Below are 18,697 nucleotides of genomic sequence, written 5' to 3'. Positions count from 1 at the left end.
AGCTATTTTATAATTGGTGAACTATCTCATCTTTCAGTAACTTCCCTCTCTCTTATCTTCTGCAATTTTATTTTTATTTTGTTGTTAATATTTGTTTCTAACCCCAAATCTAGGAAGCTGGGCAAGTCCTAGATAAGCAAGGTTCTAAGATACGTCTGATGATGGGGCACCTGGTGCCTCAGCTGGTTGAGTATCCACTCTTGATTCTGGCTCAGGTCATGATCCCAGGGTCATGGGATGGAGCCCCTAGTTGGACTTCATGCTGAGCATGGAGCCTGCTTAAGATTCTCTCTCTCTCTCTCTCTCTCTCTCTCTCTCTCTCTCTCCCTCTCCCTCCCTCCCCCTGCACCTCTCCTCTGCTTGAGTGCTCTCCCTCACATGCTCTCTCTCTCTCTCTCTCTCTCGGTATATGTGTATATATCTATATATATATATATATATATAGATATATACACACATACGTATATGTATATATATCTATATATATATCTATATATACATATACGTATGTATATATATATAGATATATATATACGTGTATATATGTATATGTATACATATATATGTGTGTATATATATACATATATATGTGTTTATATATGTGTATATATGAGTCTCTTGGCACATTATGTATATATATGTATATATTATGTATATATATGAGTCTCTTGGCACATTTAACCATTACCATATATATATATATATATATATATATATATATATATATATATATGGTATACCACCATGGTGTATATACATACATACATATATGGTGTGTATATATATATATATATATGGTATATATGGTATATGGTATTTGATATATATGGTGTATATATGGTGTGTGTGTGTGTGTGTGTTATATATATATATATATATATATATATATATATATATATGGTAATGGTTAAATGTGCCAAGAGGCTGTTAGTATAATGCAATTTATTCCTTGACTTTAAAACTAGTAAGGGATGGGGCACCTGGGTGGCTCAGTCGGTTAAGCGGCTGACTTCGGCTCAGGTCATGATCTCACGGTCCGTGAGTTCGAGCCCCGCGTCGGGCTCTGTGCTGACAGCTCAGAGCCTGGAGCCTGTTTCAGATTCTGTGTCTCCCTCTCTCTGACCCTCCCCCGTTCATGCTCTGTCTCTCTCTCTCTCAAAAATAAATAAACGTTAAAAAAAAATTAAAAAAAAAAAACTAGTAAGGGATGAATGTATAAGAAATAAGAAAATGTGGCAGATTTACCTGTGCCCTCCTCAAAGGGACAACAATGTAGAAGACAGACAGATTCATTGGCAAGATGTTTCTGGCAACTGGCAAGCTGGGAGCCAGACACTACCCACCCTACCACCACTGGTCAGTTTGCTGTAAGTCCTAGCTTTACTTATGCCATCAGTTATATCCAACTAACTTGAATGAGTCCTTGAGAAAGAAAACATCCACCTCATTGTTCTAAAAGTATAGTCCACAAAACAAAAGCATTAGCATCACTCAGGAGCTTGTTAAAAATGTTAGATTTCACATCCCACACCAGAACTACTAAGCCAGAATCTGAATTTTATCAACATCATCACATGATTTCTATGTATATCTGAACTTGAGAAGCACCGGACAGAGCCTAGAATGAAAGTCTTTGGTGGCTCCCAGCCAATGATGTAGTTTAAATCCTCAAAGATGAAACAGTGTTGGATGTAGCATGAATATCATTCCCACCTGAAGACCCTATAAGATCTTCTGAAAGCCTGTTGATATCAGGGTGACTCGAAACCAAGGAGAGGAATGTGTACAAAGTGGTTTTTGATTAAAGAATTTGGACAGGTAGGCTTAGTGTCCCCTAAAATTTAAGTCCACAGTAGGCTTCCTGTCTTCTCTCCTCTACATCCAGATTTCCTAGATAAGAAATGAACATTTTTATTAAGGCTTGCTTGATGGAAAGCAAAACACTGCCAAGATGTACAAGCTCAATTGCATTTCTTAGCCATACAGGGGATTCTGCCAGTTCATGCCACTTTGCAAAGCTACTTACTTGTTCTAGCCTAATTAAATCACTGTACATTGGAGCTTAGGGTTTGTATCAACTCCAGAAGTGGTTGCATTGATATCTAAGATGAGTTGATGTAAATAAACCTCAGTGGTTGATTATAGGTTCCATAGTGTAGGAAATTGAGTTAGATCTACTGAATGGCAGTTTGGGGAGGCAGAACTACATTTGACTAAGGTCAAATCTTATACCAGATTATTGAAGACCCTTGTAGCATTTCCCCAGACTAGGGCATGTGATTTCACTCTAATAAGAAATTTGTTGTGGGTGGGTTCTAGGATAACTTTTATTCTGTTAACCAGAACGCACAAATGTTTTTCACTGTCCCATAGCCAGTGTGGGAGGGACGGGATTGTGGGTGACAGTAAACAATGATATTAAATGCATTTATTTCCATATTATTATACTTATGGTTTTATTGCAAATAATGCAAAGAAAAAAATATAGTGAGAATTTCTTCCAGGTATTGCTGTTGTTGTCTTACTAAGGAAATGCTGACAGCCTCTCAGATCTACTCTGCAGACTCTCCTCAGAAATCTGTAGACAGATAAGGGATAGAGGTGGGGAGTGGGGAAAGGCATGTTTTTGTTGCACCTCTCATATTATTTTCTGTTGTCTTGTCCCTGGCTTTTCAAAGGAATGTACACCCTGGGAATGTAGGAAGTATCTGCTTTGATATTCTTTTCTTATATCAGCCCTATCATGGAGTTCCTTGGCCTGGAAAAGATTCCTCTCTCCTTTGAGAGCTTTCTTGTTTAAGGGAGTGAGCATTTGACACTCTCTTTGCAAAGAGGAATGGGTGTCTTGATCATCAAAACCAATGCTGGGAAAAGCTGGGTATAGAGAAGATGATGAGTAATGATAAGAAATCCAGGTCCTTGTCAAAATTCTGAGTTTATAAGGCTATCTAGGACTTCTTTTCCCATGTAGTGTTAGGCATTCTCTCACTTAACCCTTTAAAATCGCATGGCTTCAGAGTTTACACAGAAAGTGTTCACAAACCTTGCCTCAGTGTTGACTGTCTAGCAGTGTTATGAAGCAGACAAGATAGCAGCTGTGGTTACAGATATTTTGCAGATGAAGGGTGCCTCATGGATGGTCAGCCTGGGACAGTAGCCCAGGCTTTCTGACTCTCAACCCATTATAGCTTGTTGTTTTTTCAAGAAATACATATTATTACCTAGGTCATTTCCAGGGCTTTATCTTCAATGCTTTATAATTTTTTAAATGTTTATTTTGAGAGAGAGAGAAAGAGAGAGACAGAGCATGAGTGGGGAAGAGGCAGAGAGAGAGAGAGACAGAGATAGAGAGACAAAGAGACAGAGAGACAGAGGAGACCCAAAACTTGAAGTGGGCTCCAGGTTCCATGCTGTCAGCACAGAGCCTGACATGGGGCTCGAACCCACAAACTGGGGGATCATGACCTGATCCATAGTTGGACACTTAACCGACTGAGCTACTCAAGTGTCCCTATCTTTGATGCTTTAATGTCTACAACCTTACTAATGTCTCTTTTAGTGATATGTGTGTGTGTATCTCATATGCATTTTTTAAAAAATTTTTTTAACGTTTATTTATTTTTGAGACAGAGAGAGACAGAGCATGAACGGGGGAGGGTTAGAAAGAGGGAGACACAGAATCTGAAACAGGCACCAGGCTCTGAGCTGTCAGCACAGAGCCCGACGCGGGGCTCGAACTCACAGACCACGAGATCATGACCTGAGCCGAAGTTGGCCGCTTGACAGACTGAGCCACCCAGGTGCCCCTCATATGCATTTTTTATAACAATGGCATAATGTACTACTGCTGTCTCTAAATAAAGAAGAGGAAAAAATTAAAATACGAATACATCTAGGCATTAAAGCTTTAGGTTTTTATTCTTGAAAATATATCTTAGGGATGATAAAAGAGGGAGTGGGTGAAAGTAAGGAAACAGAGTCGTGGGATGTCATATGGGATCAGTGTTTACTTGATTGTGTATCCTCCTGGATATTGTATCTCTAGGATATGCTGGCTATAATGAAAGCCAAGATTTTTAGACTTGGATCAACATTAGGGACTTTCATCTTGGGCAAGGGCCAGGCCTTGTCTTTACCACCTCAGATGTGATCTCCATTTTGCTAGGAGTTATGAAAATGCAACATACGCTGGAGTCTTCTGTTGCTACACCACAAGCTGGACACACAGCTCCACGCAAGTGAACCACTGTCCCTTGTAAAATGAAATCTAACAGTTGCTGCTTTTGAGAGCAGGTCAGAGTTTCATTGCAGAAAATTAATATGGAGTGAAAACGGGCTTCAAAAACATTTATGCACTGGACTAGGATAACTCTAATTAGAATTTTATAACAAAGTCTGACTATGCCAAGTGATTTATAAAATTAAAAAGCTTGTAGTTTTTGTCCTCAAAGAGCAATGTGGGCTAGAAGGGTATTTTCTTTATCAGGCAAAAATGACATTTGAAACATTTAGCAACCAGTACAACGAAAGACTTTAACCAATTAGAAGAGATGCTCAGATGCTGGTTTCTAGTGCTCTAACAGCATTCTGGATGCCCAGCAGCCCTGCCAGGCATTAACATTTGAATTTGTGGGTTGTAGGGGTGGGGGTCCAGGGATTCCTTGAGGAGAGAAGAGAATGATGCCACAATGAAGGGACTCAAGAAGGAGGGTCATTTCCTTCAGAGCCATGGTTATTTGCCAGTTAGAATGGAAGTGTTTCAATATTTTAACAGGAAAAGTTGTGATTGTCTCTCTGAATGGTCCTTGCAAAATCCCAGGGTGCTCTATCTCATTCAACATAAAACTGTGTTGAAAACCATAGATGTAATTCATCCATAATTGTCTTTTTTTTTATCACAGCATATGATCACAGGTGAATGGGGATCACAGTGGGCAGTAATATATGTTCCAAGGATCATGAAGCCTTCTAAGTTTTGCTCCTGTTCTCTCCTGGGAGTAATATATAGCCTCAACTCGTAGTATGTCAGCACAGTCTCTGAAATTCTCTCTGCATCCAGCATTTTCTCCTGAAGTAAATTCGTTAAATCACCAAATATTTATTAAATGCCTACAGCTTGAAACATTGGTAACTTAGAAGTTTAAAGGTCCCTGATTCTCAAAATTTCAGCCCCATATGATTTAATCATTGAAAAATAAACATTGAGCACCAATAGCTTCAGGAACCATTAGTATCAAAGCAGTAGACTCAGGAAATAGATTACATGAACTAACCTTGCTTTTCTCTGGACATACCCATCCAAGGGGACTAGACAAAAGGTTTATGAAGGTCAACACCTCTTGCACGTTTGATGGCTTAACAATTTTAATGGTCTTTGTGGAGTGTCTGTAGATATTTCTTATGAATTCAAGATCTTTTTGAGGATTCTTGATCTTTATTGACAGAGGAGCCGCTCACCGACATGATGCCTTTGTATACACTACAAAAAGGTGTCCTATCATTTGATGGTCCTCTTAGCTGAACCCCTTTGTATAGCCACACTCTGTACTGCAGTATGTGGTAGGCCCTACACCCTGGTTTCCATTTCCATGCCTTCCCAGAGCTGTTGGCATGGTAGCATCCTTCAGGGATATGGCAAACCTACTCCCTTGGGGATGATGGCTCTGAAGGATTGGGAGAACGCATTTATCTATGCTTGATACCAGAGAGTCTTTTGGGCATCTAAGAATTCTATCTAGAAAGATCATTGCCCTGCAGAAGTAGTCAGACATGCTGGGTCCTCATCCCACTCAGCTCTCCATTTCTGTGCGACCTTAGAGCACATCCTCTTCAGGGCATATTTTCTCTATGATAAATTGATGGTTAGGGGATTCTGACCCAGTCAGCGTTCCCTGGTGTTCCTTCCAAACAGCAGTAGATGACCTGGAGCTATTTTCCATATTTATAAATCTTAATGAAAATCATACAATGGTCTAGATGTGCATATGTGTTATTACTTAATAAGATGTGGGTTGTGACAATATTTTGCAACTCATGAGCCTCTTGAGAGCAATTCTCAAGGCACACTTGGAGGGAACAAATTAGCTGCCCACAGACAAGATAATCTCCAGTTTAGGTCTTCTTTATCTGAACTGTCACCTGAACCACAAGAATGCAGCACCTACCATAGGAAAAGTAACATTTGTCCAGAACAAAATCCATTTTATTACCGTGTGAATTTAGAATTTTACTACCAAATGATAATGCTACTACTTAAATTTCAAAGTGTGGTACAGGGGACTGGCAGCATCAGCACCTTTGGGAACTGGTTGGAAAGGCAAATTCTCAGGCCCCATCTCAGACCTACTGAACTAGAAATTCTGGGGGAATGTTTGCACACTATGTTTTCACAAACACTGAAGGGAGATTTGAAAATGCATGGAAGCATTTTAGCTTCTCAAAGTCGTATCTTAAACAGCACATCACTTGATCTCAACATCACCCAAGGAGTGTCACTTGGACAACTACTTTTACTGCCATTTGATATATGTCAGGCACACAGATAAGTTGAATGACCCAGGGCCATATGATTAGTTTACATATGGTTAGAGACATATTGTCTCTTGCCATGTTTGGTATTTGGCGTACAAACATTGTATCAGTTTCTCCTCCACTAAAGATGACCCCAATTCTACTGCCCTTTACCCTTTTTTCGTTGAAAAGCTTATCCCCCATGTTCTTCCCAGTTCTCTAAGACTATTGGTTTGGTGAATCTATCTAATTTATTACTTATTTTTCACTTTCACTGTGCTCATTTCTTGATATCTTGCTCAAAAGGTTGTGAGGGAGCTGCTATGTACTTGGGATGTCTAGCATACATATTTTATAATATTAAAAAGTACAACATAAACGGGAGAATGCACCCTTAACAAAATGTTTGAAGATAAAAGTTAAAAAGTTAAAAACAAAGAAAAAAATTAAACTCTCCAACCTCTCATTAACAATTAGTTTGTTTAGGTTTATAAACCAATAATCACACTGGTACAAATGTGGAATTATATGTGTCATTTTGTAGACGTTCAAAAATATATCTTGAAATTCTTTCTGTATCCACAAATAATATTATTCTTTAATAACTGTAATAGAAACAGAATATGTACATAGAAAGAGAGGCAAAGGTAGGGGGATTTATTTGTGGACCCTGGCAAGTCTAAAACCTAAAGGGTAAGCTGTCAGGTTGGAGACCTAGAGAAGAGTTCATGTTGCAGTTTGGGTCTGAAGGCAGTCTGCTAACAGAATCCTCAGGGAAAGCCTTCAATTGATTGGATGATCCCTATTCACCTTATGGAGAGTAATCTACCTTACTTAAAATCTACCTGTTTGAACGTTAGTCTCCTTAAAACATACCTTCACAGCAACAACCAGATGTATTTGAGCAAATCCTGGAAACCATCACTTAGCCAAGTTGACACACAAAATTAAACACCACAAACATATTGCCTTTAATGGGTGTGTACCTTTCATTTTATATATGTACTGCAGTGTATCCAATCCCCTAAGGTTGGAGATTCAGGTTGTTCCAAATTTTTTCATCCCTACCCATAGTACATCTTTGGCTATTTGACTCATTTTTCTCTTCAAGATCAATTCGGAGTGTAGAAAGGAAAGCATATTTCTAATTATTTAAAGAATTGACTTCTTATTGCCAAATTGCTCTTATAGATGTTTCCACCCCCTTGAGCCACAGCCTGAAGGCTTTGGAGTGAGGAAGAATGCTGGGCTTGCCTTTATCTTCTTTCTTCCTCAGCCTGCAGGTCACTGGGAACCGGGATGATGCTGAGTTCCTGGTCCACTTCCTCAATTGAAGAAGTGGCAGAGGCCAGTCCCGAGGCACTCCGCTGGCTGCAACTGTACATCTACAAGGACCGTGAGGTCACCAAGCAGCTAGTGCAGCGGGCAGAACAAAGGGGCTACAAGGCCATATTTCTGACAGTGGACACTCCTTACCTCGGGAACCGCTTTGACGATGTGCGTAATAGGTTCAAGCTGCCACCTCAACTCAGGTAACCATGGGTCTTTCATCACCTCGGCTCCTGAACTGATCTTCTAATTCTCTTCATTTTTGTCATGTACCAGCTCCAAAGGTTTTTTCCCACGTCTATTAAGATAAAAAGAAAGCTTTTTCCAGTGTCTATTAAGACTAAGTAGCTAAAAGAATGGAGACAAAAGAAACCACATGTTTGATTCCCTATCTCCTACTCTATTCAGCAATGTTCCTCTTTCATTGTGGTTTATCAATGGGTCAAGATTCATTCATTCATTCACTCACTCACTCATCTAGGCAAAACCAATTTATCTAGTAATCTAAAATTAAACTGTGGTGGTTTTATCAGGTCATTTAGCCTGTCAGCAAGGAATTGTCCTTTTCCCTGTAATATTTTAGGACTGGACTTATATTGTGTCAAAGCTAGGAACTCCTGGAGTTTATTGAGAAAGAACCCTCGTCTCTTTAACCTGGAGGCCTTTTTTCCCCTTTGTTTTTTCCTTACCCTAGTTCCCGCCAAAATCTGCTCTTAGGTTTTTCATATCAATATGTGACTGATAGCTTTTAGGGATAAAGCTATCTGAAAAGGAATCAAAATATTCATTTTAATGGAGGACATTTTGATGATGGGATTTCAAGGCATCCATCCATCAGAGTATGTGAAAAGATAAAGGATCCTTCCTAGGATCCTAGACCTCATTTTACAATGGGCCATTGCTTACTCTGTATATGAAGTGAACACTTCTAAAAGATCCAAATCCAAAAGATTCTAAATCAAATCAGCATTCCATATAAGGACAAGAAGATTGTTAAAAGGTAGGAATTCCATATATGGTATAGAGTAACATGTATCTCAACCACCACGTAAGTCCATGTATAGTCTTATCTGAGTGTCACAGAACTATTATATAGCTCTGCTGTGTCTATATCTATTTGAGTATAAACTACCATGCATAAAATTTTGCCATCATTGAACGATATGTAAATTAACTGTGTGGTGCTATCTCTGTGATACTTCTAGGCAGATTTAGGATATTGTTTGTGTATGTGGTACCTTCAATAACCCAATGACAGAAAGAGAAAGTACTCTCCTTGACAGAGCTGTCAATAAACCTGTTCCGTGTATCCCAGACACTGGGTTACCCAAACACTCTGTCTTTCTAAGAGAACAGAAACAAAAACAAAAGTCCTGACATATTCCCACTTCTTGCCAAATCCATCAGAAGTAGACGGCTTCAAATTTCCCTAATATGAAATCTGTATTCACCTTACTTCTCTATTTTGATTACCTTATTTATTAGACTTTCTAAAATAATTAGTTTCCCGCTATTCAGGCTTCTGACAGGAAACATTCTACGTTATTTTCCCTTTGGCCATTTGAAAGAGAATTTGGTATTCCTTTTTCTCCTCCCCTCACAACGACTACTACTGACAACAATAATAAATAATACATTAGGGTGTTATACACCCTACTGTATACACTTGTTAATTAATTCTGGCTGATATCACTTGCTTCTTTGGTGCCAGGGCCACTCTGTCAGGAGCAGGAGGGTTGATTTGCTTTCTCCCCCTTGTCCTTTGCTCCTGGGCTCCTGCCCAGATGACTAGAAGGACCAAGAGACAAAGGCCCTTTTCAGCTGTCCATGTGCTCAGGAGTGGCCACGACTCCCGGCTTGTCACATCTCCCATCTGAAGATGATCAAATAATGAGCAACACATCCAGGTTACAGGGAACACAGGAAACACCCCACAGCCTGGTGCCCCGGACCCCTGGAGTGCACACTGGCCTTGTTTGTTCTCCTGGGCTTCGGGGCAGGCCAGCGCTCTCTGGTCCGCTCCTCAGCAGCTCACATTCAGCAGTCGAAGGCAGAGTGCACTAATGGGAGGCCCAGGCTTCCGCCTGAGGCCACATACAACCAAAAAGCTCATCTGTTACAGCCTGATATGAAATCAGGTTTTTTTCCGCAACTGACCTGACTCATAGAAGGTGAAGCCGGGCTTTTCAGAAGTGAGGTTTGGCAGGCGGGGGAGGCAGGAAATCCAGAGAAGAATGAGTCTGTAAAGCAGTGGCTCCTTCCAGCCCTAGCTACTTCCTCTGCTGGGGAGGAGAGGGGGAAGGGTAAACAGGGTGGGGGAGGATCCCGACTCTTGGCATGTGAGACCAGCCAGAGTTCAGGAGTTTGGTAGTTTCTGCTTGGTCTATATGCAAAACACATGTATGTGTGTATTATGAATGGCATGGAGCTTCCTGAAACTGAGGGAGAATAAGGGGAAGTCTCATCTGCTCTTGGAAGAAACAAAGAATGGGGCCAGTTCACTAGATTGATTGCTCAGGCTTTGAGGCAGGGGCCTTCTCCTCTCTCTACCCCCTGGAGATGGTTCATTTACCCTGAGTAAAGATTTGGCTCTTTAGTGCAGCACCAAGGCAGTTGAAAGAAAAAAAAAGAAATTTCCAGCCATTGACTAAGATCAAGGTAAATCATGACACCTATTCTTTTGGTGATTTGATTATAGCCAGATAGCCCTAAAAGGACTTATTAATCACACCAGCCAGAACATATCACAGGGAAGAAGATCAGATTGCCATTATCTTCCCAGGTCTGTCATGATAAAAGTGGCCTGCAGGGCTTCCCAGGAGCAGGACCCCGTTATCTCTTTTCCCTTATCACCTGGCACCCTCACCTCCATTCACTCTTCCCAGCTGTATGGGCTTGCCTACTGTTCTTTCAACATGCCAGGCTTGCTGGTTGGTGCCTTACAGCCTCAGAAATGACTCCTCTCTCCACCTTATATGTCTTTCCTCAAATCCATGCACAACTAACTTCCTCACTTCTTTTATACTTTGACATCAAGGATGGATCTACATGTCTTTCTAGTGGAAAACCCAAATAAAAACAAACAGTAGAAATCAGAATGGAGATACAGTATGTTTGGGAATCCTGGGTGGGGTTGAGGGGAGAGAAAGATTTGCAAAGGAGAACTTGATACAGGGCCAACAGCCTCTAAATTCTTTGGTTAGGAAAATATTCAAAATGTAACTGTGTTAAACAAAATAATAACCTCCCAAAGACATTCATGTCCTAATCCCTGGAACCTGTGAATATGTTAAGTTACATGGCAAAATGGCTTTTGCGCTTGTGATTAAGTTAAGGACCTTGAGATGGGAAGATTATCCTAGATTATTCCAGTAGGCTTAATGTAATTAAAAGTGTCCTTAGGGAAGCAGGAGTGTCAAAAGTCAGAGGAGATATGATGATAGAAGCAGAAATTGGAAGGGTATCATCAGAAGTCAGGGCATGTAGGTGTCTACAAGCTGGAAAAGGAAAGGAAAAGATTTTTCTCTAGGACCTCTGGAAGGAAAACAGCCTTATCAACACCTTGAGTTTAGTCCAGTGAGATACATTTTGGACTTCTGACCTCCATAAATGTAGTATAATAAGTCTGTGTTATTTTAAAATCCTCATCTGTGTCATTTTAAAGGTTTGCAGTCATTTGCTATAGCGGCAACAGGAAACAAATACAATAACAATGCTCTGCTGATTTCCTCTACCAGGTACCTTCTCAGCAAGGCCAAGTCGGATTATGATATCTAAACTTTCAGTTAAACCTCTACCAGCTCACATCCCTCTTATTCTGCTTTACTTTTTTTTTTTAAATTTTACATAGCACTTATGTTCTAACATACTCCGTAAATTACTTATCGATTATGTTTGTTGTTTGTTTTCTGTCGCCCCTTGCTAGAATGTCAACCCTACGTGGCCAGGTATTTTTGATTGTCTTACTTACTGGTATCTCCTAAACATCTAAAACATATAGCAGGTGCTCAGTAAGTAATGTTGAATCCATCAATGAAAATGTACTAGATTACATGAGATTTACCCAATGAAACATGACTACTAAGACATTGAACAAGAATTAGAGCTCAAACTTAAAATCCATGCCCTGAACATTTCATCTAAGTGCCCAGAACAATGAGGAAGAAATTAGCCGGGTTATGTTCTTGATATAAATGTTTTCCTAACCAGCATTAAAAGTTAGTGGCCCATGTACAAATTTCTATATGTATTATGAATCTCTCTCCCTTTCATATTGTGTAGATATCATGGGCTCTACTCGTTATTGTTTTATATTTTGTTTCCCACCATGGAGACACAAAGCTTTGTCTTTCATGTCACACCATCAGTACTTACAGTAAATAATATTCTCAGGCATTCAAGGCACAATGAGTTTCTTACAAAGCCAGTTCTTTCCTTTGCTTTTGGGTCATTAAACAGGGTGGGATTTGGAGAATTAAGTCCCAAGTAATTGTGTTATTACTTTGACGTTGCTCCTCTCCTTCCTTGAGAAATGGAACACTTTGGTTATCAGCAGCCACTTTAAGTGTTTCTTGTGTATATGTCATAATTCAAATAAAAATAGTATTCATGGAGGTTTCCTTCAGAAGCACTGGTAAAACACTCCATCGTGGGTCTCTGTCAAGATATCTGAAAACTTTTTCTTGGCTTCTGGCTTTGAACAACGTTTTAGAGTAACAACAAGGCTTCATTGTGCACTGAATTTTCTGTAAGGCAACATTCATTCAAGTGTTGATCTGCATTTCACCATCCAAGAATAACAACAGTTATTTATATAATTTTATCCATGTTTCTGTTTTTTCCTATCCATTTCACCCTTCCACCCGCCTCTGCTGAAACACTGTAGCTTGTTTGGGATGGGGGTGGGGTGCTATGCAGAGTATATATACATACAGATGTTTTTCTTCTTTTCCCCCCTGGTCTTGCTGTGGAACAGACAGACCTAACCTTTTTCTTATTAACAATATTATTTAAAAGTTCGGAATTTAATATCACTTAATACCATTTCTAGGTAATATTCTGGAATAGGTCTTCATAATAAGGGTATGTTTATAGACCAAAAGCTTAGCTTAATTCAAATGAAGATGAGCACAGAATACCAAAGGCTGTGATAAAATGTACAACCCTAAATGGTTTGATAAAAAGAAATGCCTAGCTAGGTATTTCAGCTAAAATCCAAACCAAATCTCAACAAATAGATGGGTACCAGTAAGACTCTCATGAAGTTGGAATTTTCTATGATCCTTAATGGTCAACTGAGTCAATGGTCTATAGGACAAGCTGTTCAATCCTTATTGAGAAAATGTTGCCAATGGCTTGAATAGAGTTAGGTGGGATATGAATGTTCATGTCCTTATGAGAATGTATGCCACTCAAGCCACACAAGGAGCTATTTTAGCTGAAAGTATACTAAAAACATTAAGCCTAGTTTGTATTAAAAGAAGTCTTATGATTCTTTTGAAAAAATTAAAAATAGTGTGCCTATGTACTTTTAGGTTTATATAAAAATTGTTAGAGTCGTTGCTTCAAAATCCTTTATATGTTCAATGGCAGAACTAGTAGAAAGAAAGAAAGTGTTATGACTAAGCCAGAGAATAATATACAGCTGTATTTTATCCAAATTGGAGATTGACTAGCAAGGTAATTTATAATGTGCAGAAAAGCAAGGTGAATCCAGGTCACTGTCATCATTCAAAGATACCCTTTCGGAGAGATGAAGTTTACAATTGGATTTGGGTCTGTAGGCAGCTAAGTCACAGGGGGTGATGCCATTGTATATCCAGATGGTCATCTACCCAGTTAGTGATCAAAGGTACAGGCAGAAAAAACTTTGTCCCTGGTTTAGGGAACTGCCAAACTGTAGTGAGGATATCAGGATATTAAGCCAAGAGAAAAGACTTCAGGTATAGAATGAGCCAGTAGCAGAGTCTTACAAGTATGTCAGAGAAATCCTGGTCTAAATTGGTTCAATAAAATTAGACACAGGGAGAAGCAGCAACTCAGTGAGGTTGTGTGTCAATTTGGGTTCCCCTAGGGGGAGACTGTGAGCCAGTGATTTAAATGCAAATAGTTTCTTTGGAAGATGAAGTGAATACTGAGTGGGGAAGTGGTGTCAGGGAAAGGAGGCAATGAACAAAGGGCCTGTTACCAAGACAACTCCAACTGCAGGCAAGTGAAGCTCAATCCTGATTGGAAATTCTGGGATATGTAGAACCTATCTCAGGTTTAGCCTGCTTAGGGGTGAAGGAGCTGGGGTATTTATATGCCAACATTCCTGACACTTCAGATCTCCTGTGTGTGTGGTTACTAGGGCTTCAGGAGCAGAAGAAAGTCACATGTATTAGATTCTCCAGAGAAGCAGAATCAGTAGGACGGACACACACACACACACACACACACACACACATTATGAGGGATCCACTCACATTATTATGGAGTCTGAAAAGTCCCACAATCTGCTGTCTATGAGCTGGAGGCTCATAGACTGGTATACTTCCAGTCCAAACCAGAAGACCTGAGAACCAGGGGAGCCAAAGGTGTAAGTCCCAATGTGAATCTAAAGGCCCAAGAATCAGGGGATGATAGTGTAAGTTCTGGTCCAAATCTGAAGGCTTGACAACCAGATGTTTCAACGTCCAAGGGTAGGAGATGATGGATGTTCCAGCTCAAGCACAGAGAACACATTTGTCCTTCTTCCACTTTTTTGTTGTATTCAGGACCTGAACAGATTGGATGATGCCCACCCACATCGATGAGATGAGAGTTATCATCTTTGCTCAGTCTACTGATTTAAGTACTAATTTCACCCAGAAACATCCACACAGACACACCCAGAAATAACATTTTACCAGCTATCTAGGTATCCTTTAGCCCAATCAAATTGGCACATAAATTAGTGGTCGTACCACAGGCAAAGAAATGAAGATCTTGGTAATTGGAAAGCTCATGCCCTGCCAGGATTGTCTGAAAGATTGGTAAGTTTGAGTCGGTAGGCAGACAGCCTCAGAGGAAACAACTAAATGGAGGAGGAAAAGGCAAGAGCTGAGAACCCACATGCTGGGAAACACTTCCCACCACTCCCTGTGTCCACCATCACCACCAACAACATAATAGGAGGGCAGGAGAAAGAGTCTATAATGTTTGTCACACTTAGTCTGGAATCTTACCTCAAAACATGGGAAATATGCATGCAAGCAACCTATAGATGGTTGAAGAACATCTAATTGATTTGAAAGGCTGACATTTCATTTTTCATTGAATGAGTCTTTGTAAAATTATCTCTAACTCTGGGAAATTCTCATTTTATGTATCTTTATTTCAGAATGAAAAATTTTGAAACCAATGATTTAGCCTTTTCTCCAAAGGAAAATTTTGGAGACAACAGTGGACTTGCTACATACGTAACTAAAGCAATAGACCCATCCATCAGCTGGGAGGATATTAAATGGCTGAGGGGGCTGACATCACTGCCAATCGTTGCAAAAGGCATTTTGAGAGGTTTGTGTTTTTCTCATACTGTTCTCATGATTCTTTGTAGATATGATCATGATATTTTTAAGAGAAAATAACCAGGAAAAATTAATGTGGAAATCTAAGGAGACATTCCATCTCTCAATTCTCCATATTGTTGTTTGTGAGTAAATATTTCCTCATTCTTAGGTAATACACTGAAGACCTTGTCTCTCATGAAGTAAGAAGTTAACCTTTTTTAAAGTGTTGGGTTTCCGTTGCCTTATCTTGGAGCCATCACTAAATCATGGAGCTTGACAAGGTCTAGGCAAAATGTCTTGAGTTCATTGTTTTGGCTAAAAGCTACAACAAGCTGCTTCTAGACCAAGAAGAAACCCAAAGATGATATTATGACAGCCAGACCTGTTTTAAGAGCCTTTTCTATTTTTCTCCTGTTCCTTGCAAGTACCAATGACTAGGACTGATTTTTGAGTGTGGTGAATCCCACATGAAGAATGGTTGACTACAACATTAAAATCCTCAAATATCAAGCCATGATTATTAAGAAAACTGACTGCTTCTCCAGTATCCACATGTATTCAAATCCCACAGGGAAGTACCAATGACTTGGATAATTTGGAGTATAAGTATAAATGTATTCTCCCACAGAAATGTTTTCCTGCCTTTGAAAACATTTTTTTTAGTTAATTATATAGAAAACTGCCAAGACCTTATTATTTAAATGTGAATGTTTAAGTAAGTGGCTCTGAGATGAGATATTCTATTAACTTATCTCAGGGTCAACAACAACTTCTTTTTTTTTTTTTTCAACAACTTCTAATCAAAACATTTTCATCATATTTACTTGAATATGTGAGTCACATGGCCCCTATTTATAAAGCTGTAGACTTGCCCTTGGCTTTATCTATATAATCTTAAGTGTGCAGAAATAAAGTTAATAAAAGTAAAAGAATGGGTCCAGCAAAGCTTTAAAATAGTGGAAATACATTTGAATCCAGACCTATCTTCATTTGTGCTTTTCAAAAATATTGTTACATTCTTTCCTGTTGATCATTGTACTAGTTCAAAATTTCTGTGGATTCCACTTCAAAGAATAGTTCCTAGTGTTATAGACATCTTTAAACAACAGTTTCACTTACTTAACTGGCATACATGTTGTCATCCATGATAGTTGTTAGCACTACTTCCTATACTTACATTCAACTGTAGATACTATAGAATATTAACCCAAAGGTTCTGCCCCATTCATTCATGCATCTATTCAGTTACTCACTCACGAAGGCATTCATTTTGTAAATATGCATCATGGTTATTGTGTGCTGAAGTTAAAAATGATAGTAATTTGAGGTCTTTGGCCAAGAGGAGAGCCCATTCTTGTAGGAGACAGACATAAAAACAAGAATTTGGGGGCAATAAGATGTTACAAGTGCTGAGATAGAAATCTATGTGGTATTAGGGTGGGGTTTCAAATAGGGCATGGACACTTATAAAAGCAGGTTAGGGAGTTTCATTTTAGAATGACAGATAATGTTTGAGTTTTGCCACAATATCAAAAGACTCAGACTGAAATAATAGCAAAATAAAGCAGTTCTGAGTAACAATTTATAAAACATATTTGAGAACCACTGAGATTCTTAATCAGGGAAGCAACCTCATCAGATTAGTATCTTAGAAAAATCCAGCATTGTATCATGGACCTGATGGATGGAGGTGGCAAAATTGTGGTGAGGGAGACACTTAAGAAACTTGTTGCCTGGGCAAGAGATGATTGTGGCTGACCTCAGGAAACTGAGAAGGTGGAATTGAATTAGAAAATTAATGTAGTTCCAAGTATTTAATTCATTCTCATCACAAGTGTGGCCCAGGGCAAAGGGCTTAAAACACAAAGAAGAATGAAGTCTTAGTATAGTCCCATATTTGTCTAATAGAGAACATATATAAGAATGAGGTTATTTACATTTTAAACAAGCTTTTCAATTTAGGATTCCCAATATATATCATTTTCTCCAACTCTGTCCTCTAGGATATGATGTATGTCTATTTAATTAGACTTTACTATCATGTGTTATGTTGAAAAATACTCTGGCTTCTAGAACTTCCTTCTGTGGTCATCTTACCTAGGACCACCACCCTCACCGTCACTTCTCTTTTATTCTCATCCATGTGAATCATATCATTTGTTTCCACATATTTCATAATGTTTTACACATAGTAGATAGCCCAAATGTTTATTGACTAAAATCCTCAGTGAAAACTATGAGTCTATATAATTAGAGAGACCTCAAAAAGCAAGAGAGAGATGGAGCATTTGGCATTTCAAAGGAAATAGCTTATTTACAAATGTACAGTTTACATTGTCTAGTTTCTCTGTGACTATTTGTTTCATTTATTTAACAAACAAGAATTGTCTCCATGACAACAACTGCATCAAGTAGTGCAAAAGCTCAATCTTGATGGGGGCGGGTGAGGGGGGCAGTTCTGGGAAATCCAATTCTGTTTCACGGATCTTCTTCCAGAAGTCACATGGATAGACTAAGCATCACCCATCCTCTTTCGTTTTCTTTTGATGAAAAAGGTATAGATGATGTTTGCGGGAGCATGAATTCACATATGGTGGAAAGATCTCAGTGAAAATTCCCCCCTTACCACCATTTTAAGAATTGCATCTTAATGAACGCAAATTAAAGTGCAAGATGTAATCTCTTGCTGTGGTTAAACTCTGCCCTTGGAAAACTTCAATACAAACTCTAAACATGTATTTGAGACAGGATTTGGTCTTCACCAAAACTCATGCTAATAAACAAATGGCTTTATGAGCAAAGGCATAATGCTTTTCAGAGTTGTTTTAAAATAAAAAAAAAAATTAAACTTTTCTGTGATATTTCCATAGTGGCTTTTTTGTTTCTCAAAACTGTAACTAGCTCTTTTCCTATACACGTTTTTTTTTGCAACACTCTCAAAGCTATTCAGAGTTTCTAGATTGTGCTCAAAACTGCTGCCATGCAACTAGGATTTAGTTACTAAATTCCTATGAGATAGCAGAGTCCTGAGTCAAAAACTCCATGAGCTTGAGGGTAAATCTTGAGTACTTAATTAAATATAAAAATAATATATCAAGAAGATAGCAAACAGTGCTATTCCCCATTGACTATTGCATTTGTCAATCAATTAATGTATTAACTGGCAAATTAACATATGTGGAATGCCATAGCAGTAAACGTTAAGGATTAATGGAAATACCAAAAATTCATGAACTTTTTGCAAAGCCAGAACATTTTCACCCTCCTATTAAGGCAACATTGTTTTTCTCTCTGGATTAAAATAAAATGTGAAACTTTGGACAAGGCTT

General features: G+C 38.9%; 1 protein-coding gene across 1 annotated transcript in view; it reads left to right on the top strand.

Moving 5' to 3' along the window:
• HAO1 (hydroxyacid oxidase 1) overlaps positions 1-18,697 on the top strand; it is a 47,471-nt gene that overhangs the window by 16,877 nt on the left and 11,897 nt on the right. The window contains exons 3-4 of the mRNA XM_042930163.1: positions 7,787-8,042; positions 15,200-15,375. Of these exons, the coding sequence (XP_042786097.1) occupies positions 7,787-8,042; positions 15,200-15,375 (432 nt within the window). The remainder of the gene's footprint in view (positions 1-7,786; positions 8,043-15,199; positions 15,376-18,697) is intronic.

The sequence above is a fragment of the Panthera leo genome, chromosome A3 (assembly GCF_018350215.1).
Source record: "Panthera leo isolate Ple1 chromosome A3, P.leo_Ple1_pat1.1, whole genome shotgun sequence".
Classification (NCBI taxonomy): Eukaryota; Metazoa; Chordata; class Mammalia; order Carnivora; family Felidae; genus Panthera; species Panthera leo.
This window is presented reverse-complemented; position numbering and strand designations above follow the sequence as displayed.